The 22,856-nt window shown below is 41.1% G+C and overlaps 1 protein-coding gene across 6 annotated transcripts in view; it reads left to right on the top strand.

Moving 5' to 3' along the window:
• Positions 1-19,321, top strand: part of NKTR (natural killer cell triggering receptor) — a 37,930-nt gene extending 18,609 nt beyond the window's left edge. For 2 of the 6 annotated variants that reach the window (XM_021537966.3, XM_021537969.2), the window contains 11 exons: positions 2,650-2,679; positions 3,482-3,627; positions 5,350-5,572; positions 6,116-6,268; positions 7,292-7,379; positions 8,760-8,905; positions 9,897-12,830; positions 13,436-13,531; positions 13,660-13,719; positions 15,031-15,129; positions 16,816-19,321. In XM_021537966.3, coding sequence (XP_021393641.2) covers positions 2,650-2,679; positions 3,482-3,627; positions 5,350-5,572; positions 6,116-6,268; positions 7,292-7,379; positions 8,760-8,905; positions 9,897-12,830; positions 13,436-13,531; positions 13,660-13,719; positions 15,031-15,129; positions 16,816-16,894 — 4,054 coding nt within the window. In that variant the 3' untranslated portion in view covers positions 16,895-19,321. Of the gene's footprint in view, positions 1-278; positions 298-2,649; positions 2,680-3,481; positions 3,628-5,349; positions 5,573-6,115; positions 6,269-7,291; positions 7,380-8,759; positions 8,906-9,896; positions 12,831-13,435; positions 13,532-13,659; positions 13,720-15,030; positions 15,130-16,815 lie in introns of those variants that run through there. The other 4 variants (XM_021537970.2, XM_021537968.3, XM_021537967.3 and 1 more) reach the window with 4 other exon arrangements.
• Positions 19,322-22,856: the final 3,535 nt, after the last annotated feature.

Here is a 22,856-nt window from a genome sequence, read left to right on the forward strand (position 1 = left end):
TAGAGGGGAGTGGGGGCATTCTCTAACTGTTTGTTTTTGCAGTAGTTTTGCAAGCAGGTTTTGTCTTGAGTTTTCTTTTTGTTTTTATAGAGAACTTTAGTTTTCAAAGTGTATTCTAAAGAAAATTTAGAGCCCTCTTTTAGGCATCCTTTTTCTGCATACAACTTGATTAATAATAATTTTAAACTTGTATTTAATAAAACATAGACTCAGTTTTGTCTGAAAATGTATTACAATTTATTTCTGCCATTTTTGTGTAAAATTTACAGAAACAGTGTTACATCGTGCGCTCCAAAGGTAATGTCTCATTCCTCTAAGGCTGTGTCCTTTCCTTTTCTTTCTGTTTTTCTCTTTCTTGTTTTTCTGATCATATTGTTATGTGCATTGAACCCTTTCTTAGGCCTGAGATTCTTTGGGGGGGGTGGGTGAGAACATGCTTTTATCCAAAAGATGATTTTCTCTTCAGCAGTATCTTAAACCATTTTAAACTTGAGTGAAGAAAGGTCCTTCTGTAAATAACTTGCATAACAGTGTATATTGAATGGTTTAAATGATGACAGCTCTATATAGAAATGTTCTAATAAAATATTATTTTGGGGGGATAAACTCATCATGACTTTAGGTTTCCATACTGCCAAGACATGAGGTAGGTTTGCTCCTGGTTAAGTTCTGAAGCCAAAGCAAATATTCAAGGATTGATGCAGAAAACCTTGAAATGCTTTTTAAAAGTGCACCTTTGCAGAATAAATGTCAGATTACATCCCTGACTCTGAAGTGTGAAAACTTTCAAAGGCACTACAAGGATTTGGGGCTTGGGAAATTGTTCAGTCACCCAAGTCCTTGCGGTGCATCTGAAAGGTTTCCCTGTGGGACAAAGCTTCTCCTTGTTCTCTCTGGTGAACAAGGGCAGAAACCCTGTTCTTTTTATCTCTCAAACTGCCAGGGCAGTGGGGCAGCCTCTGCACAGGTTTTAATGCACCACCCACCCCTTCCTCTGCTCAGTAAGCGCCAGCCCAAAGGCAGCTCCTGCTTAGGTAATTTGCTTAATTAGTCTCCAATACTGCTGCAGCATGGCAGGAGCACCTGCAGCCTCCCCAGCCCTGGTTTTGAGCCTGTTGCTGTTTCCAGCTAATTCTAAACACTGTCTTCACTACTACTGGTTTCATTGAAGTGACCCACTTAAATTTTTTCACCCCTTAAAACAGCTTTATAATTAAAGCCACTTAAACTGTTTACTTAACAGCAGGTTGTTAATGCAGTTAACTCTTGCTTCAAGAGCTTCAAAAACCATAAGGATTTTTCTTTTTGTAGCATTATGCTGTGTTAGCAAGGAAAAATCAAAGAACACCCACTGCTATTGAGAAATTTAATGTTGTGTTAATAGTATTTATTCCCCTGTGTTAACCAAAAGAAGCTTTCTGTATTATTCAGTATTACAGAAGTGGGTGGGCTGGTTGATATTTGGAACTTAAAAAATAAAATCAAGAGTGTAAACACTCCTGATTGATTCACAGTTCCACCTTTTGGGATGTGTTCAGCACTGTGGGGTTTTGTGACCTAATACTTCAAAATTCGGGGCAAGACAAGTGTTTAAGAAGTAATATTTTATTCTAGCAGTGAAAAACTGACTTCTTCATACCAAATCTGTGTTCTTGTAAATCTAGAAAAATCACCTGTGATTATTTATTTTGAGAGCGGGGAGTTCCTTGGAAGAAGGCTTTAAAAGCACAGTAGTGCTTGGGAGGAGAGAGAGAAAGACTGTTTTCAGAAGTGATTTTTCTCCCAATATTTGAGCAGGTTCTGATGTTCTTTACTCAATATTCCTGCATAGCAGGATGCCCTGTGCAGCAGAAATTCAGCCTCACTTGGAGAAGTAACTTTAGTTTTGTTTTGGAAAGAGATTCACAGCATTAGAATCCAAAAGATTTGTACAAAAGTCAGTTGCATTTTCCAGGCTCAATGTGAGAAGCTGAAAAACAGGGAGGAAATCTGCATTTATCAGTGAAGTATAGGTGGCACAGAATGTCTGCTGTTGATTTTGGGAAGCCTGTGAGTTTTTGAGCTGAAGTGTTTGATGATTTAAGACAGAAATACTGTTTTGTGTTCTGAGTCAGGAGGCCAAGCAGTTAAATGTGCAGTGAGAAAGAAGTGGTGGGAGGTGAGGGGAAGCAGGGAATCCCTCATATATCATAACTCTTCTTTTTTAAAATAAACTGTCGTTAAAGTGACCTTGCAATCTAAGAAGCTAACAAGCTCAGAAACATTTAAATCCCACTGGTCACCTAATATTTATCACCAAATTGTATCTTCTCTGTGATTAAAAATCGTAAAGTTACATTAAATGTAAATTTTAAGACACTTACTTGGAAATTGTTTACTGCATGCATGAAATGATACTTGGTACAGCTTTTAGTATGCACACTTAGCTAAACTTCAAACAAATATGTAAAAGTTTAAGAAAGCCTGTGTGTATAATCTGTAATTTTAATTTGTTAATTCCATGTATTTAACTGTATTTTTTCACTATTTTTGTCTTACCTTCACCTCTTTTTTTCTTTTTTTTTCTGTGTCATTCTCCTCTTTTACTTCATCTGAATCCCTGATTTTATTTTATTTTACCATCTTCCCATCTTGCTGTTTGTCCAACAGAACAACAAAACCTGCTCCTCATCTCGATGGGTAAGAATCCTTTCCAAGTTCTCAAGTGATTGCTGAAGTTTGAGGGTTATATTGAAAGTAGACAACAATGGGGAAACAAATCCTTAATTCTGTGGAAGATTATACAATGGGATGAGATGGAAAAAAAAGATTCAGTTCTAGAAAAGTTTCAAGTGGCGACTTATTTCCTAAAGCTGGACAAAAACTTGAATTGTCTTAAATCCTAGAATTATTTCTTTAAAACTGCTTGCTGCCCTCAGCTCATAAATCTGGGAGTTGAATTGCCAAATTTAATATATTTGAGCAGTCGTGTCTTCAGGGACATGTTTTTATCCCTAAAATTTATGTGGCACATGGAAGACAGAAAGAGAAATGTGGTACCATAGAACAAAACCAAGGATTCCTTTATTTTAACTGTCCCTGCAATACCAGGAGGGAATTGTATCCTGGGTTTGTAGAGATCTATAAATTCTTCTCTGGGGAGGAGTTCTGTCATGTTTTATAGATGGGCTCTTGATCTTTATTGCACAAAACTGCAAAAATAGAAGGGTGGGTAGGAATTTTAATCTGTTTACCCTGCCCTTGTAGAGGAGATGAGACTGCTTCAGTTTGAGGGAAATACTTGATGTTAGAGTGGATCTTTGTTTCACATTGTATAAAATCTTAGCACTGATAATGTTAAAAGCATTTTAAAAACTTACTTAATGCATTAATAGCTCAATGTTTCTATCTCAAGACTGACTTTTAAAATGTGAAATTAATTGGAAAATCATCACACTGATTCACAGATGTTTTGTACTTTGTAAATACTTTCTTTCTGCAGTGTGCACGTTGTCTTTGGGCTGGTTATTTCTGGGTTTGAAGTCATAGAACAGATAGAAAATCTCAAAACCGATACCGCGAGCAGGCCCTACGCAGACGTCCGAGTCATTGACTGCGGGGTGCTGGTCACCAGATCAGCTAAAGATGGTGAGTCCCCAGAATTATTCATTGGCTTTCATTCAGTATTCCCAGAATTAATGAGGTTCATTTGTGGGGAAATCTGTAGAGAATTCTCCAGGCCTGACAGAAGGCTCACCCAGTGTGTGCATCCCTGTGCAAACCTTGAGATAAGAAATGCTGGCTTAGGAATTCCATGGAATAGGACAGACATTGCTGAGAGAGAAATGGAGCCAGACACAAGCTTCAAAGGATGGCCTTGCAAATAAGACCAGAAACTCTGGAGAAATAGAATTAGGAAAATGCATTGTAGTAGGACCCGCAAGGAGTAATTTTAGATTATTTGCTTTAGGGCATTTTCAGCATGGTGTGGCCAAAACTGATAGGCCAAGAAACATTTATAATGTATTGTAATTAGGAAATAGTTGGCTTCTGGTTGTGATGGCCTGAATTATAACATCTGTATTGTCTCACCCTACACGAGATTGAAATGGAATGAAAGTTTTTAAAACACCTCTCAGTTGCCCCAGCTCTGGGTCAGAAAAGGGCTCAGTCCAACATCCCCCCCTCCCAGGAGCTGTTCCTGATCTCTCTTCTTGCTGTGCTGCAGGACCTGTTGAATGACAGAGTTCCTTTTGTTCTTCATGGGTTTCAGGGTGGCTTGTCCATTCTTGAAGCAAAAAGGGAAGAACTCAATGTCTGCTGGAGTTTAATCAATATAATTGTACCAGTGTGGCCCTGGAAGCTCGAGGATTTCCCCCAGAGCAGGAGGGACTGTAATCACTTAGATTTGAAAAATAAGACCAGTGATGATGTATCAGAAGTTTAAACAGAAATAAGTGGGTCAGAAAAGGGCTTAATCTAGATTGACACTCATGTTCTCAGAGAGTACCAACAATTCTACCAACAAAAATTCTTATGGTAGACATGTAGAATCTTAATTAATTCTTGTGAGCCTGTAAAATGTAAATACTGGTGTAGGAGAGGAGGGCACAGCAAAAAAAACCTATTTTATGCCCTCAACATTTGTCCCCTGCTCATGTTAGAGGTTGACATGACAAATTGAAAAAGGAATCAAAAGTTATTTTTCTGTGTTTGAAAGAGGGAGACATAAATGTGCTGTCCTTAAAGTTGGATTTTGTGCACTTTCCAAAAGATTATTTTAAGATTCTGTAAAGTTAATATATGCAATATATGTGGTCAAGCTTATTTTCCTTTTCATGGAGATTCATAGAGAATAAGCAATCTTAGATATATGTTTGGACAGTCTCTGAATTAGTAGAGTGTTATAAGTTTGCATTTTCAGCCTAATTTCTGATTTTCCTTAAGGATAAGATGGTTATTTATGTCCTTTAGAGAAAGTCAAAAGGAGCTTTAGTATAAAAATGTGAGGATGCAAAAAAAGAGAAAATAACAAAGTTTTAAGAATAAAAAATACACAGCTGGGTCAGCAACTAATTTGTTCTTAATCTTTGATTTGCAACCTGTGTGTTGTTTCCAAAAGCACCTATTTTTTTTTTACTATAAGTGGCCTTTGCTTATGTGTGTATTCTGTCTTTGCTGGAAAATATTTGTATAGTACCAACATGGAGTTAGATGAATTTTTATTTTGATTCTTTGATATTGAGAAAAAGGTCACAGAGCTTCTCTAAAATAGCCCATTTGTATATTCATGCATCTATAAAATTTTGTGCTTTGTGCTTTTACATGCACTCACATGTGCACAGTGTCAATTGAAAATATCTGTTCAAGCTTTGGAGAAGAAGAAGAAAGTTTGCTCTGACTCAGAAGCCTCAGAATCCTCTTCCAGTGTGTCCAGCTCTTCAGAATCCTCATCTGAGAGTGAGGCTGAAAATGAAAGGAGCAGGAGGAAAAAGAGGAAAAGAAGAGCTAAAGCCAAACAGTCCAGGAAACGAAGGAAGGAGGAGAGGAAGAAGGAGGATCCAAGGTGCAAGCGAACCTCAAGCCAAAGACGGTGACTGTTCTCTAAAATTTAACAATTGCAGTAAAATCTGGGGAATTGTGCTTTGTTTCCATGAAGTGCTCAAGCACTAAATATGAAAATGCTTTTAAGTTTGGGGTTTGGTGTGTGATTTTATAAACAAACAAAAAACCCTAAATCTGAGCTTAAGTGTTCCATTAAATGGAAGATCTGTGTAGATAGAAGCAAGAGTGATGCTGAAATTACTAAATTCCAGCATGTGAAACTCTTCAGGGCTCAGCACACCTGTGTAAAATTGAGACTTCAGGCAAATTGCAGAACTTTGTACGTATATTTGATTATATTTTAAAAATATCTCACAAGCTGTAAATGAAAAGCAGAATTACTTGCTGTAAAGCAAGGACTGAACTTTCCCTCCAGTAATAGTGGCCCATCCACCCTTTAGCCTAAAATGGGTTATGGAACACATTTTGGTTGGTAAGCCAACTTTAAGTTTGATGCATCTTGTCTTGGAATCCAGTTGGACAAGGGATTTTCCCAGCTGTCTGTGATTTCTCACCCTGCTCTTTCCCTTAGCAGCCTTTCTGACAAGAGCGATGTCGCAGACAAAGTCGACCTTAGCACAAAGCGGGACAAGCCCGTGGTACGTCCTGAAGAAATCCCCCCAGTGCCTGAAAATAGATTTTTGCTCAGAAGAGATGTGCCTGTTGTCAATATAGAGCCTGAACCGTAAGGAACTCCAAGCTTCTTATTCTGACTTGCTGAAAACTGTGCATGAAATATTCTTGTTAACGTTGTATTCCTGGGGCTGCTGCCTGACTGCAGTGTCAGAAATGCTGCATGAGGTCATTTCTTTGTCCTTTTTAGTTTCTTTTCCTTGTGACCTGTGCCAGGGGTTTTCAGTGAGATCTCAAGATTATTTCATTGGCCTTTCAGGTGTTAAACTCAATTAAAAACAAATAATGATTAATTTCAGAAGTAACCATGCTGTGCAAACCACAGGAAATACTTGATTGCAAGGGAAATTTGGGATTGGGAGAGGTGATTTTTTTGTCTTTCTTAAACTGATGAAAAAACTTTGGTTCAGAATCAATCACCTGGAATTTTGTGACTTAGCAGTGTTTGAGAATAAGAGAAAATATTCTTTTGCTACAAAGGAAGTCACAAATTCACAAAATACTTTTCAATGTTTTTTGTACCTCCACTGTCACATTTCATTCCTTTTGCGACTGAGCTCATCCATTAGAGTGGATTAGCTCTAAAATCAGTGTTGGGTTTGTTTGGTGTTGGTTTTTTATTTTCCCATAATGGTAGTCTCCTGTAAGCCTTTTCTTGGAACATGACTCGCATTCCCAAAAATTTACTCACTGCTTTTGGGGATATTACACAGACTGAAAGGAGCAAAGCTTTAGAACCTGTGAGCTATCCTGAACTGAGATCTTGAAACTCTTCTGTCTATGTTGTCTTCAGGACTTGTGCCCCAAACACAAGCTAACCTCTTGTGACAGTGTTTTGCAAGTTCATTGTTAGCATTAATTTCTGTGTCAAGAGATCAGGCTGCACATTTGGTCGAAACAAATACATGTTGATTTGTCTTTTGTTGCAGAACTCTCTTGCTTTGTTTCTTGAAAAAAACCACTGAATTCTGTCTGAAAATGAATAAGATGATGAATATTTCTCATTTTTAACTTAAACTGATTGTAAGTTGTTTTTTTTTCGCTGTGTAACTTAATTCTTTATTAATTTATGCAGGAAGCTTCTTGATGCTGTGCCAGTTCTGGCTGACCAGAAACCATCAGTCTCTAAATCCGGACGAAAAATTAAAGGAAGAGGCACAATAGTATGTGACAATTTTATTTATTTCTTTATTTCCTCTCTCCCAGAGAAACATCCCTGACTTTGAGCTTTGAATTTCCCGGAGGGCTTTGTATGACACTTTATTTACATGCTGTAGGATCCAGTGTAGAAAGCATTGAAACCTTTTCAGTTAGTTGATTTTATAACACTTCTTTTCCATCCTTCCTGTTACTGTCTTTTAACTTAGATTGTTTGGAGAAAAAAATGCCTAAATGGAATGTTTGGAAATATTTATATCAATGAAGACTTGGGGAAAAATAACTTAAAGTGGAGTGGAATTGGTTTCTGCCAAATATTGGCGTTTCTGTCTTTTTTTCTCATCATTTTGGCACCCTCTCAGCAAAATTAAAATTAAAAAAAATGGCATTTAGGGTTGGCAGTTGGAGAAATGCTTTTTTCTTCCATCTCTTATAGTCTTGATTAGCACAGCTTCTGTCCAGGTGAAGTTTGTTGATGTCTTTCAAAATACTTGTTTATAGGTTCCATGAGACTCCAGAGTATAAAATGTGAGAATTAGGGAGGTCCAGGACACCCTGCAATCTTTTAGGCCATTCTTCTGTAAAAGCTGGTTTTTAAGTAGTCATTGCTTCAGCTGAAACAATAGGGAAGCTCAGGTTATCTTGATTTTGTTTTCTAATACAAGAAGGATGTCTTAAAGCCTTCTGTAATTACCTGGATAAACAAATACCTGCATCTTTGTGATTTTACTCTGAGGGACAACGCTTCTCCCCACATTTAATTGCATTCATAAGTGGCTTAAAATAACTGAGCCAAATCCAGATGTGCTTTTATTGAGTCAAGGAGCATCTGATTTCCTTACAGAATTTACCTAAGTGTGTATCCCACTGGGTAATGGAAAAGAATGAGTTAGCAATAGCAGAGTTCTTCTTTCTCTGCTGCACAAGTAGCTCTTGTTGCCTACTTAAATGCTCTGCCTAAGCACAAATTTTTAAATGTGAATCTTCACTGCTCTTTTTTGTGAAAGAGTTTGGGGTTTTTCTGTGTTCAGATTTTTATTTTTTAATTGCTTTAAAGTGACTTAATCTGGATTCCCATTTCTGAAGAGTTGAACAGCAGTAACTTTTGAAACAGGGTTTGTGTTTGCTCCCTCAAACTGTGAAGTGTCTGTCTGATGTGAAACATCTGTGCTTTAAAAGCGAGAGTGGTTTTATCTGCAGTAGTTCTGTTATTCCAAAGGGGAATCTGTGGCCTCTTCCTTGATTCTTCCTTTCATGTTTCCAAAAGCTGGGTAAGCTGCTGGCCTCTCTCAGGCTTTGCAGGATGCTCTATAAGAAGTATAAAAGATGCAGTGGTTGTGTGAGAAAGCCTTTCTTCCTGCAGCTGTGTGTGTTTGCTGTCGCAGCGCTATCACACCCCGCCGCGGTCGCGCTCCTGCTCCGAGTCGGACGATGAGGAGAGCAGCGAGACCCCTCCCCACTGGAAGGAGGAGATGCAGAGGCTGCGGACGTACCGAGCACCCAGCGGGGAGAAGTGGAGCAAAGGAGACAAGTAAGAGCCTCACCACAGCTTTGAGATGTTCCTGGCCTTTGGCAAGGCTTCATTGTAGATGTACCACAGCAGTACCAGGGTGAGAGGAGACGGCCTCAAGTTGTGCCAGGGGAGGTTTAGATTGGGTATTAGGATTTTTTTTTTCACAGAAAACACTGGAGCAGGCTGCTCAGGGAAACATGAAGCATCCCTAGAAGTGTTCAGAAAATATGTGGATGTGGCACCTGAGGACATGGTTTAATGCTGAACAAGGTGGTGGTGCTTGTGGTTAGACTTGGTGATCTTAAAGGTCTTTTCCAACCTTAAGCATTCAGTGACTTCCTTTTCCTCAAAGTGGATCACATGGTTTCTTTGGAGTAAAACAATCAAATCCACTAAGCCTTTATTGTTGTATATTCTTTCAGCAGTTGCAAACCATGTGATGGATGGAAGTCAGCTCTCCAGAATTCTTGATGGCTTGATACTAAATATGAATATTTAGTATTATATAATTATGAGAATATATTCTATAAAATTACAGGAGATGAATCTTAAAAGGAAAACTTTAAAATATTGTATGTAACTAGTAGTGCATAATTGTAAATGTTTCTGAATATTCTTTTTTATGTACCGAGATGTTGTAAAACTTGTATTTAAGTGTGGTTTAATGATCCTGTTTTATAGAGGTCAAAGTCCTGTAGACTGAGGTAATTAAGAGCTTAAATCTCTTTACATGGGTCCAAAAATATGCAAAATTTGCTGGTGTTGGTTGATTTATTTCTTAGGGAGAAGTAGCTCTTGATAGTGATGCAATTCTGTGTCTTAAAATGAGTGTAAGGAATTCAAAGCAATTCTCTGATAATAAAGTATGTATGCTAGGGTTTATGTAAACTTACTTAAACTTACAGGGTTTATGTAAACTTACTGAAAATTAAATTCAAAAATACTTGAATTATCGAAAGGTTTTTAAAGATTTTGCACTTAGTCTGGGGTTTCTTTGTTGGTTTTCCAGGTTGAGTGACCCCTGTACAAGCAGATGGGATGAGAGAAGTGCATCCCGGAGATCCAGGTCTTGGTCCCATAACGGTTATGCTGATCTAAGCACTGTGAGATACTCCAGCCATCACAAGAAGCACAGGAAAGAGAAGAAGAAGGTGAAACATAAAAAGAAATCTAAAAAGCAGAAGCATTTCAAGAAGCACAAGCAAACAAAGAAAAAGAAAACATCAGCCTCATCAGATGTAGAATCCTCTCATTCCTTCCACAGGAGGACAAAATCATCTTGTGATCGTGAGAGGAAATCTCGTTCTTCCTCATTGTCTTCCAGACGTTCATCCAGGAGAGACTGGTCTAAATCTGATAAGGAAGACCAGAGCTTGTCATCTTTATCAAGCAGAGGGTCTCGATCATACTACAGGTCCAGATCCAGGTCTAGATCTAAATCAAGATCTTACTCCAGAAGAAGTTCTAGATCAAGATCAGCCTCTAAATCATCGCGATCTCGAAGTAGGTCACGGTCAAGTTCTAACCCCAGGCAGCAAAAGACTGTTTCCAATTCTTCACGAAATATTTCAGCACAGTTAAATGACACTAAGCTGACCAAGACTGCTGAGCCTGTCCGAGCAGTGATACTGCCCAGTGACAAGGTTATCGTACCACCAGTTGTCCCAGAAAATCTTCCTGTCATACCCTTAAGTGACAGTCCCCCACCTTCAAGGTGGAAACCTGGGCAGAAACCTTGGAAGCCATCGTATGAGCGAATTCAGGAGATGAAAGCTAAAACAACCCACTTAATCCCCACCCAAACTAATTATAATTTAGTGGTTGTTAAGGAAGCCAACACTTCTTCCTCCTATCGCAAGCAGGAGAGGAGCTCTGAGAGCGATCGGAGCGGTTATTCCAAAGGCCGCAGCGACAGGAGCTCGGAGAGCTGGCCGAGGTCCAGGAGCCGGTCCTCTCGAAGCCGCTCATACTCAAGATCCTACTCAAGGTCTAGAAGCCCATCAAGCTCGAGGACAAAATCTCCTTCCTCTGGCAGGTCACCATCCCCGAGTAAATACCGCAGTGACAGGTCAGGCTACAGCGAGTCCACATCCGACTATTCGCTCAGCGATGAGGACAGGCACAGGAACAAAAGGAAATCCACATCCAGCGATCCCAAAGCTCGGGGCCTCAAAGTGAGGCAGGAAACGAGCTCTGAAAGCACTTTGCCTTACACACATCCAAAGGATTACGATGAGTCTTCCCAAGGGTTGAAGGAGAGTGACAGTTTGTCATCCTCAGACTTCTCCTCTGACAGCGAGCGCTCTGCCAAAGCCAAAGCGGTCCAAGAAAAAGAAGGCCGCTTTCCATTAGAAGGGGATGCTGAGAAACAAGATAAAAATAGCTTAAGTTGTGAGAGAGGGGAGGAGAAAGCCAAGGGTGAGCGGGATTCTGATCACTCCAAAAAGAAAGCAGCTAAGGAGAAATGCTCGGAGCAGCCCAGAGGTGGTGCAAAAACCAAACGCAAATCCTACTCAGGTAGCAAATGGGACTCAGAGTCAAACTCTGAAAGAGGAGAGGCAAAGCATAATAGGGGGGATTCCAGACCCTCCTCTGGGAAGGAAGAAGGAGAGGCCACCTCAGGGTCTGACACGGAGCTTAGTGTTACCAAAAGGATAAAAAAATCCAATTCCTCAGAGGGCTTTTTGGGTTCTGACTGTGCGTGGAAGACAAGCAAACAGTTATCATCTTCTGAATCTGAGAGTTCTTGTTCCAGCTCAGCAGACACTCGAGGCAAGTTGAAAAAACACAAACATGGGTGGAAAAAGACTCCTAAAAAATCACATTCCAAAAAAGCAAAAGAAAAATCGAAAGGGAAAAAGGAGAAAAAACACAAAGTCCAGAAAAGAAAAGAAATGTTTCACTGGCAGCCCCCCCTTGAGTTTGGGGAAGAAGAGGATGATGAGATAAATGAAAAGCCGGTTACCAAGGATGATAAAAAAGAAAAGCAGCTTAGCGGGGACATAAAGGATAAAAAACAAGTTTATGAAAAGGATGAAACAGTCACAGATAAAATGGGAAATGGTGAAAAATCGTGTGTGAATGAAAACCTTTTAGATAAAAACACCACATGTGGGGCCTCGCCAGATCGCAGCAACCTTAATAAAGAGCCCATTGAAGCAAGCACTTCAACTGGTATTTTAAACTCAGGAATAAACGTGGTTGCCTGCAAGAGTGAGATTAAGCAAGCTGAAGAAAATAACCAGAATGGGCTGGAAGATGTTATTCAGACAGATGACAACATGGAGATTTGTACTCCGGATCGTAACTCGCCGGGGAAGGTGGATGTGGATGTTTTGTCTCCTGTCATTCTCACTGCTAAACCTTTAAGTGCTGGTGTAAAAAAAGACTTACAGGTTGAGACCCCTGAGCAAGATGCTGTCAAACTGGGAAACAACATAAGAGACTTTATTAATACTAAAGAAGAAAAAGAAACGGGAAGGCAAGAAAATAACTCTGCTCCTGTGTCTGGTGCTAAAGACTGTAGTTTAAAAGGTGAAAATTCTGAAAATACAGCAAGCAATATGATAGACAATAAATGGAAGCCTTTGCAAGGTGTTGGTAACTTGAAACCACCAACAATCAGTATGACCATGGAGGTTAAAAATGTAGCATCAGCACCAGAACCTAAACCAGCAGGTCTAAGAATTGAAATAAAAGCAAAAAATAAAGTAAGGCCTGGGTCTCTCTTTGATGAAGTGAGGAAAACAGCCCGGCTAAATCGTCGGCCAAGGAATCAAGAAAGCTCCAGTGAGGAGGAGTCTCCAAGCAGAGATGACAACAGCCCTTCCAGGAGTCTCAGCAGGTCACGAAGTAAATCTGAGTCTAAATCCAGACACAGAACAAGGTCCATATCCTACAGTCACTCGAGAAGTCGATCCCGAAGTTCTACATATTCATATAGGTGAGAAGCCTGTGCTGCTCCACAACCAGCCCTGGTAAATTTAATGTTCTGATAATTTCAAGGAATGCTTTTCAGGTTGTGGTTTTTTTTGTTTTTTAACAGCGCTTTGTTACAGAACCACAGAGGGGTTTGGGTTGGAAGGGACCCTAAAGACCATCCAGTGCCACCCCCTGCCATGGCAGGGACACCTCCCACTGTCCAGGCTGCTCCAAGCCCTGTCCATCCTGGCCTTGGGCACTGCCAGGGATCCTGGGGCAGCCACAGCTGCTCTGGGCAACTTGTGTCAGTGTGAAGTGTCCTCTTTGTCCTGTCCCTTCATGCCTTGTCCCCAGTCCCTCTCCAGCTCTCCTGGATCCCCTTTAGGTCCTGGAAGGGGCTCTGAGCTCTTCCTGGAGCATTTTCCTCTCTGAGGGAACATTCCCAGCTCTCCCACCCTGGCTCCAGAGCAGTGGGGCTCCAGCCCTTGGATTAACTCAGTGGCTGTATCACCCAGCAAGTATGGAATAAATATTTAGCTAGAAAGCTAAAGATTCATAACTTCTTCTGGTTCCCATTTTCTGATGCTCTTCTCCTCAGCTGTGTTCTCTTGGTGTCCTTGGTTGTAGGTCCAGGAGCTACTCGAGGAGCCGGAGCCGGGGCTGGTACAGCAGAGATCGCTCCAGGAGCCGGAGTAGTTCCTACCACAGTTACAAGAGCCGTAGGTGAGTTCAGCCAGCTGGAGACGGTGCCAAAGGTGTTCTCCTCCTCTTGTTCCCCCTCTCCCCCTGCCCTCTTCAGCACTTTTGGTTTCTGTTGACTAAAAACCCCTCTGTGGTTTCGATTTTGTCAGTCGGAGCTACAGCAGGAGCCGATCCAGGAGCAGTTCCTACGGTCACCACAGTCGATCCAGGTATGGATTTGATGCCTTGTGAAAGCTGACCTAGAACAGAGCTAAAGAATAAAGCAGGGATTTATTAGAAGGATCTCCCCCATGGATCCACCTTGGGCAGCACCAGAGCCCAGCCAGGGCTGCACCCAAGATGACCCAAAATGGTCCCAAAATGCACGAGCGCTCCCGGGGCTCTCCCTGGGATCAGTTCTGCTCCATTGGCACCTTGGAGTTCATTGTCCCATTCCAGCTCCAGCCCAGGCAGTCCCACCCTGCTTGTTTTTCTCTCTCCAGCCCACGCTGTTTGTGCTCCTGGGCTGAGGTTTGGATCATTTGTCCTTGGTGCCCAGCTGGAGCAGGAATTGTTTTGTCTCCCTGCTCTGTGCACAGAGCTCAGCATCCCCTGGTATGGAGCTCAGACCCACACACTAAAGCAGCTCAGAAACTGAAAATAGAAGAGCTGAAACCTGAGGCATCAGATTGTCCTTTTATACAGTCTCTGCAAGAACTGTGCTGCCCATCAAATCATCTTGGTATAAGTCTACTTTTATTTACATTTCTTTAAAATAGACTTTATTATATAATTATTGTATATTATGCTATTATATCTCATACATACTACCTATTTTATTATGCATACTGTAATACAAATGCATATCTAAATACATACTTATTTGTAAAAATACTTTTTAGGATTACTTTTATCTCATAGAATCCCAGAATGGTTTGGGTTAGACAGGACCTTAAAGATGATCCAGTCCCCTGCCATGGGCAGGGACACCCTCCCCTAGACCAGGGTGCTCCGAGCCCCATCCAGCCTGGCCTTGGACAATTCCAAGCATCTGTAGCACTTAAAACTATTATTATAGTATCATACTGGCAACTTGAATCAAAGCAAAATGAACACAAGACACTTACAAAAGCTGAAAATAACCAAACCATCCTGGCATTACAGTTGCAGGTAATGCCATAAGTAGTAGTAAACACATTTGCTTTTGGTTTTTTTTAAATAAAATTAAGTGATAAATGGAATCACTTGGCTTGCTTTCAGAAGTATCAGCAAACAAGAATTTTACCAGGGAAGAAAAGAGACAACATGAAACTTTATAAATGCTTAGTATGTCCTTCCTAATAAAATTGAGATTTTTAGTGTTACTTTGAAGAATGTTGTGTTGAAACCTCTATAAAGTGTAGAATTGTTTACCACATCCTCGACAATAATTTCTATACAGCCCCTCATATATCTATATAAATATCCTTTAAACCAGCATATAAAACAGCACTTTAGAGCAGAAATTGTGAATTCAGTATTAATTTCCCCACCCTTTAAAGCAGGTCCTACAGCTATGACAGTTACTACAGCAGGAGTCGGAGCAGGAGCAAGAGGAGCGACAGCTACCGGAGATCTCGGAGCTACGACCGGAGATCCAGGTGGGTCTGACCCTGCTCTGGTGCACAAGGATTTGCTGAACACAAACAGAGGATGTTTAACAAGGCCAGACTGCTGCTTCTTCCCCATAAGAATAAGAAATACACTCAGGAAAAGTAATAATTCAAAGCAAATTCTAATGAAAATCAGAACGTGCGTGTGAAAGAGGAAGGTGGAAGTTCTGACTTTCCAAATACGAGGATGGGGAGGCAACAAGGATAAGGAAAAGTTGATTTCCATATCATTGTATCTATGCATTCAAAATTAGCACCTTTTCCCAGGGAAATGACGAAGTCCCCATCCCTGGAAGTGTTAAAAACTTGTGGAAAAGGCATTGAGGACATGGTTTAATAGTGAAGACAGTGAGGCTGGGTAAACTGTGATCTCAAAGGTCTTTGCCAACCTTAATGATTCTGTGATATGATTTATTCTTTTTTTGTAATGATATCAAATGTTTCTTAAAACCCACATAGCTGACAAGATTTAACTAAAATGCTCTGTTATGGATTAATGCTGCCTGGTATGCAGGGAATTCCAGTGGATGGTAAATTCTTTTTGGTTATGCTGCAGAAGTGGATCTGAAACAATCTGGAAGGGAAATTAAAAGTTTTGCTGGAACCTAGATTTGATTTTTAACTTCATGGAGTGTATTTTGAAATAATATTTTTACTTGCAAATCTCATGTGTGTAGAATAACTTTTATTTTCCTCAGTCCAGGGGATTTATATGAATGTAAGTGAGCACATTTCACAGAGATCAGAGATATGGAGAGTTGTAGATACATCTAATCTCGCTGATGATTTGTTTCATACCTTTTAATATGCCCCCTATTAGTAATAAATCAGGTTTCTAAGACTACTGTACATTTTCATCCTCTTTACATATGAATTTTTTCACAGCTTTATACTAACTATAAATGTACTTTGCTCTCACCCATTTGCACAAGACAACTGTCATCTTGTTTTGGAGGGAAAATTAATGAGATTTAATGAAGAATGTGAAAATAAACTTAAAAATCATTGCTTTATTATGTTGAGGAGCTTCATTGTGGGATTAGGAAATGCTCACCTTTCACTTAGAAAGTTTCCCTTACAGGCAGGAGGCTGGAAAATCTCTGAAAGCTTGTTCTGTGTAATTTGAACGTGTCCTGTGGCTTCTCTGAAACCATCTGGGCTCTGTGTTGATATTTGGCCAGGTGCTGAGCTTGGAATTTGTCTGGAGGAGCCAAAACATTTTAAATACAATTTCCACACTGCAGACACACAAACACACTTCTGTTGTGGTTATGGGGCCTAAGTTTTAAGACCCTCCTTCAAACAAGAAAATAAAATATATGAGTCAAGGATTTGTGAAATTATCCTAGTTGAGAAATGCTTTCATTGTAAGATTCCACTTGTTAGAATACACTTCTCACTCAGCTTAATTAGCTTTTATCAAAACATTCATTTTGGATGGTTTTTAGCTGTAACAGAGAAAGCAAGATGTTACAAACAGTTTAAGTTAGAGTTTTCATCATACAAATTTAATTATTATTTCCATTTTGAGTATCTTTTAATGAATCCTTCACTTCCAAGAAATACAATCCTGTAAAAGACTGGTGTGTTTTCTTATCTATGACAATTTTTTGACATGATGCAATTTTGAATTTGAGCAGCTTTGGGGTATTTAAATCTTTTTTCTCCTTGCAGGTCCTACGGCTCCGACAGTGACAGCGATCGCAGCTACTCCAACAACAGGAGCCCCAGTGAGAGCAGCAGATACAGTTGAGAAAGTTCCTTTGAGGATGGAAACTCTATTCCAGAATTATTTCAGTGTTATATTCAAAAAAACTCTTCTGACAGTGTCACAAGTGAAGGTTGTTTGCTGAATTAGCTGAAACTTTCCCGTTTAACAGTGAACTCAACTCTGCTTACAGAGAGAAGGACTGAGCTCGACAGCTGATGTTATTTTTTATTTTTTTTTTATGTCAAATGCAACTTTTACAAAATAATAATAAAAAACCCCACTTTGGTTTCCTTGAATCAGCTTTTCCAAGCCATGAATTACACTTAGGTGAATTGCTGCTGCCACTTTTTGGGTGCAGCAGTCAGGACTGTCTTCAAGTCTGTTTATAAACACCTTAGGAAAGATGTGCTAGCAACTATTAAACTGTGAAGTCAATTTCTTAAAAAGGCTGCCATTTCTAGTTGAAAATGCTTTTTTATTGCTGGAAGCTGTTTCCAGTCTGTCTTGATTGTTGATTATTGCATTCTGTACAGGATATAGATGAGGAAAACAAAGCCTGCCACTCTGTCTTAATCCCTCTGAACTGTGAGGATGTTCTGGAATTCTGCTGGAAAAGGTGAGCTGATGCCCAGTGGGAATTGTCAAACTGACAAACAGTGAGCAAAAGTGTGATGAGTGAGTTTGGAGCTTTTTATCCAACTTGTCTAAACTTTTTATGTTTAAAAGAGGAATTTTGTGATAAACAGCAATGTCCTTCAGAGACTAAAAAAGTGTTTCTAAACACTTCCTGACTTTGATTTCAGTTCCTATTACAGTGCTTGGCATCCTTCAACACATTTTGAATGTTGTAAACCTGAGTGTTTAATGAGTTTGTCCAAAGCACTCTCTCAAACACTGACATGATAATTTTTTTGAGAAAACCAGCCATAAAGGTTCCTTTATAAAACCTTCTTTATGAAAGCTCTGTATCCCATTCACCATAGGGAATATCAGATACTGCTATTGCAGATACTGAACTATATCTTGTTAAAGCAGGACTAGAAAAATCCTGGGATGCCTCATAAAAAGCATGGACAATACTTTCAAAGTAAAGTTTAGTATCAAAAATTACTCTTAGGTTACAGGTAAATGGCTTGCAAAAAAATAGATTCAAGCTGAAGACTATTGAGTAGTTCTTGCAATATTCTGACTGGGTTGATTTTAAATAATCTGTAAAGTTGTTTTCGTTTTTGTTTTTTTCTGGGGAGTTTAGAAAGTTGTGTACTGAAAAAAAAATCAGATTTTTTTTAATGGCATAATGTAACCTGAAAATTGAGGTCTGTGGTGACAAAAATGTGGTTTGATTAGAGCTAAGGAGCACTGTTGTACCATAACAGTTTCCATTCCTGATTTTCTGTAATATATGGAGATGCTATCTTTTGCTCATTTTCAAATATTGGAAATTATTTTTCTTAATCTCATCAGGATCCAATAGCTTTAAAAATTAAAAGTGGTAATTTCTTGCTGAGGCATCAATTTCTTCTTTCTTTGATTGAATTAAGCTCCCCCAAATTTGATGATTTTTTGGTACATTTATGAAAAGCAAGTTCAAAGGGAGATGGTGATTATTTCCTCCATTTCTGTCCACCCACAGCACATTCCTGAAATCAAATTGGCCATGGAGGTTTTTCACTTTTCTAGAAGTACCCAAAACTCTGCTCTTCCCCCTTTCCTGTACTTGAGAGTTTAGTGACAAAGTGTGTGCATGCAACCTTTCCACCCTTTGGTAAACTTCAGCTTTTTAGCATTAAATACATTTCATACCCAAGTCAGAATACATTTACAAACCTGTTTCTAACAGCAGCAGCCATCTCAGAGTCCTAAGCAGATATTTCAGTGATATTTGTTGTAGTTTCATCATTTTCAGAACAATTGTAACTTGCTTTTTTTTTTTCCCTTATTAAGAAAATAGAACTTGAGGGTTCATGGTGTTACAAAACATACAAATATAACCAGTACTGTTCAATACTTGTTAATGAAAATACTGCTCCAGGATCAGATTTTTATCATATTTCAAATCTGATTCGACTTTTTAAGGCCAGGAAAAGGTGATAGAAATGTGGTCAAACGGTTAACTGTAATTATCAAAAATTACTGCACTGTCACTAAAGTCTTTCATATCTTTAGTCACAGATTTATAAAGAAATTCCATCAGGTAGAGGAAGGTTGGGGAGGGGTTAAGGGAAAGGTTGGGGGTATTTTTGCTTAGTGAAATCTGTTAAATTGTGCTTCAGATGGAAAATGTCCCCCTGAGCTGGTTTTCTAATGCTGCTCTATGTTTTTGCAATTTTGTTATTCCAAAGTAGTTGCTGTTTGTAAAATAAACTTTTGTACATATCTGCAAATGCCTTTTTCTCTATATCTGGAAAAATCTGTGGTGCTGCTTGAAGAAAACAGGCAGGAAAATTAAAAATACACTTTCAGAATCCACTTTTGTCCCTTGTAAGACTCAAGCACAAATTTGCTTTTCCTTTTCTTGACCTACATAGGGGAACGATCCCTCAGCAGGACTCTGGGTTTACATAATAGTCATTGGAGGAACAAATATTTTGAAATTTCCGAGTGATTTGAGGCCTCACCATTTCCTCGAGATCGCTAAAAGGTTCCTCTTCTTGGTGAAAAGAAATAACAGATCTCCACAGAAATCTGGGAATGGCTGAGCTAATCCACTCTGTTAAATCTTCTTTCCCAGATCATTTCCTCAGCATATTGGAAATGTGCTGTTAGCCCGTGGCAGCAGAGGTGGGGGCTTGCAGACTGATCCACCAGTCCTTCAGACCTTCTGTTCCACAGGAACTGGATTCCAGTGGGAATACTGCCTTTGGCATGAGGGAGAGGATGTGAGGAGGTGGTTCCTTGGTGTTTGAGGTCTGGAAAACCTGGCACTGCCTGACCTTGGAGGGGGAGTGGCACCACCACAGAGCAGATAAAACGTGTCACAGGGCAGCATAAACCAGCTTGTCAGGGAATTACTTGGTTGGAGGGACCTAAAAGGGATCTTAAAGCCCATCCAGTGCCACCCCTGCCATGGGCAGGGACACCTTCCACTGTCCCAGGCTGCTCCAAGCCCCATCAAGCCTGGCCTTGGACATTCCAGGGGTCCAAGGACAGCCCCACCTTCTCTAGGAGACCCGTGCCATTGCAGAGAAAATTGGGAATTTCTTCCTGTTGTCTCATCTAACCCAGTTCTCTCTGTTTGAAGCCATTCCCTGTCTCCTGTCCCTCCATCCCTTGTCCTCTCCTTGTCCCTTTAAGCCCTGCAAGGAGCTCTGAGCTCTCCCTGGAGTCTTCTCTTTTCCAGGTGAACATTCCCAGCTCTCCCAGCCTTTGGAACATTCCCATGGCCTCTCCTGGCCCTGCTGCAGCTCCAGGTCCTTCCAGTCCGGTGACCCCAGAGCTGGACACAGCCCAGCAGGGTGGGGTGAAGGGGCACAGTTCCCTCCCCAGCAGGGTATTAGAAGTAGTCACCTGTCAGAATCTGAGGTATTGATGATTCTGAGACTGTAGAAAGTCTCTGTCTGTCAGCCCCGCTGCCAAAGCAGAAGCCATCATTGGTCTGTGCTGGTTTCCAGGTTGTTTATTCTGTTGATCTCTCACATGTTCTGCTGCCCTGCCCAGCTCTGTCCTGCAGGGCAGCGTGTGGGGCTCTGCCCTCAGTGGGATGTGACAAACATTAAATACCAGAAACTCCCTGGGCTGGATTCACAATAACGTGCCAATATCTGTCACCTACGTTGGACAGTGTGTCCCCAGCCTGAACCAACAGAACAATGCCAACACCACAGTGAGACATGGAGGGCATGAAGAAGGAGAAAAAGGACAAGGCACACCCAATTTCCTCCATCTTGTCTCCTTTGGACCCCTCATCTAGAATCCTAAAATTTGACTTTATCACCTGTGCCACACTTAATTATTACTCATATCAAACACTCAGAGTTGGTAATTCATCCTGTAAGACTGAAAACTCTTTTCCATGGACAGAGATCACAGCCAGTGTCTCGGGGGCTCTGTCCAGGGGGGTTCCTGACCCCTGCCAGGGCAGCCAGAGGGAAGCTCTGGATTGCTGCAGTCACAAACCTTTCTTTCAAGAACACAATGATTTTGATGCTTCCAGAGCTGTGTTCCCTGCAGGAATCCACGCTGGGGATCCCAGGGTTTCTCTCAAGTGCTGCTGCTGCTGTGGAGGTCACGCTGTCACCTTGAGCTGGCTCTGACAGCAGGGCAGGAGCAGTGCTGGGTAAAAATAGAGTGGTGACACCTGGGCATGGACTGCTCAGGAGTGAAACAGGTCTGAAATCTTCAATGAAGTGAAATTAATGCTCAATTAGGAGTGATTGCATCAAAAACAAAAGTTCTAAGCAAGGTTTGATGTGCAGGTCTGGTTGTTTTGGGAATAGGTTCTGTGCAGGGTATTGTGGAGTGGCTCTGTCTCCAGTTGCAGGTGAGTGCCTTGTCTCAAATAAGACAACATTAAATGAACCATCTGCCCCTCCAAGAACTGCTTATAAATCCCAGATTTACAAAGGCACAGCATAAACACACTTTTCCCTGCACTCTCTATGCCAAGAGATTCCCTTCCCACTCTATCACTTCCAAACAAGGGCTATTTGTCCTCGACCTCGAGGGGAAGGAGCATTCCCAGTGCTCCTCCCGAGGATCCCTGGGTCTGTGGCAGTGGATTAAATTCCTCTTCTGGCTTTGTGTGGTTCCTGATGATCCCACTCAGTTCAGAGCAGAGGTTGGATGACCTTGGGCTGCACCCTGGAATCCCATCTGCTGTCATTCCCACATGGAATGCTGCCTGGGGTTTAAATCAGGAGATCAAGCTCTGCGTGCCCCACCCCTGCTTCACATCCATGTAAATAATTCTTTTTTAGGTGGTGGTGAAACAGGAATTATTTTCCACCTGATACATTAAAACTGCTTACAAATCATCTGAACAACTAGATAGACCCAGGCCTGAATTTAATCATATCCATGTAATCCCTGGGAAGTGGATGGGATTGCATGAGTGAAATCAGAGGGCCTGATTTAGGGCAGGTTTGGGGAGGTTTTTTTAACTAAGATAATAAATTTGTGCATGGTGGATGCACAAAGAAGGGATTTGCATTAATTTAGGATTAATTGATATTTCTGCTGTGTATCTGTCCTTGCAAGAATGGGGTGCAGCCCAGGGAAAGTGATGTCCTTATCCCAGGGATTCTCTGACTTTGCACCTGGAATTCTGGGTGCAATGCTGGGCCCCTCACCACGAGAAACATCGAGAGGCTGGAGCGTGTCCAGGGAAGGGAAAGGAACTGGGGAAGGGGCTGGAGCACCAGGAGAGGCTGAGGGAGCTGGGAAGGGGCTGAGCCTGGAGAAAAGGGGGATCAGGGGGGACCCTGTGGCTCTGCACAGCTCCTGACAGGAGGGGACAGCCACTCTGCTCCAGGGAACAGGGACTGGAGAGGAACAGCCTCAAGCTGAGCCAGGGGAGTTTGGATTTGATATCAGGAAAAATTTCTTCACAGAAAGGGTGGTCAGGCATGGGAAGAAGCTGCCCAGGGCGGTGGTGGAGCCACCATCCCTGGAAGCTCTCAAAACACGTGTGGATGTGGCACTTGGGGACAGGGTTTGTGGTGAACACGGCAGTGTTGGGGTAATGGTTGGACTCGTTCTTGGAGCTCTTTTCCAACCTTAAAGGACTTTGTGATTCTGGCACGGAGAGTTCTGAGCTCCACACAGCTTGTGAACACTTGTAGCTTCCCCTCTGCCATTATGTCCCTATCCTGGCCTCAGGCTGCAAAATTCCTTAATTAATTCCTGCAGACAGGAAGGGGCTGCCCTCCCTCTTGGGGTTGCTTTTTCTCCCAGCTCATGGTGCACCCTGTGAGGGAGGATGATGAAGATCCTTCCCCTCTCCTTGGTGCTGTGTCCACCCACTTGGGCAGCATCCACATTACTTTATCCCAATGAATTTTGGCAA

The sequence above is a fragment of the Lonchura striata genome, chromosome 1 (genome assembly GCF_046129695.1).
Source record: "Lonchura striata isolate bLonStr1 chromosome 1, bLonStr1.mat, whole genome shotgun sequence".
Taxonomy (NCBI): domain Eukaryota; kingdom Metazoa; phylum Chordata; class Aves; order Passeriformes; family Estrildidae; genus Lonchura; species Lonchura striata.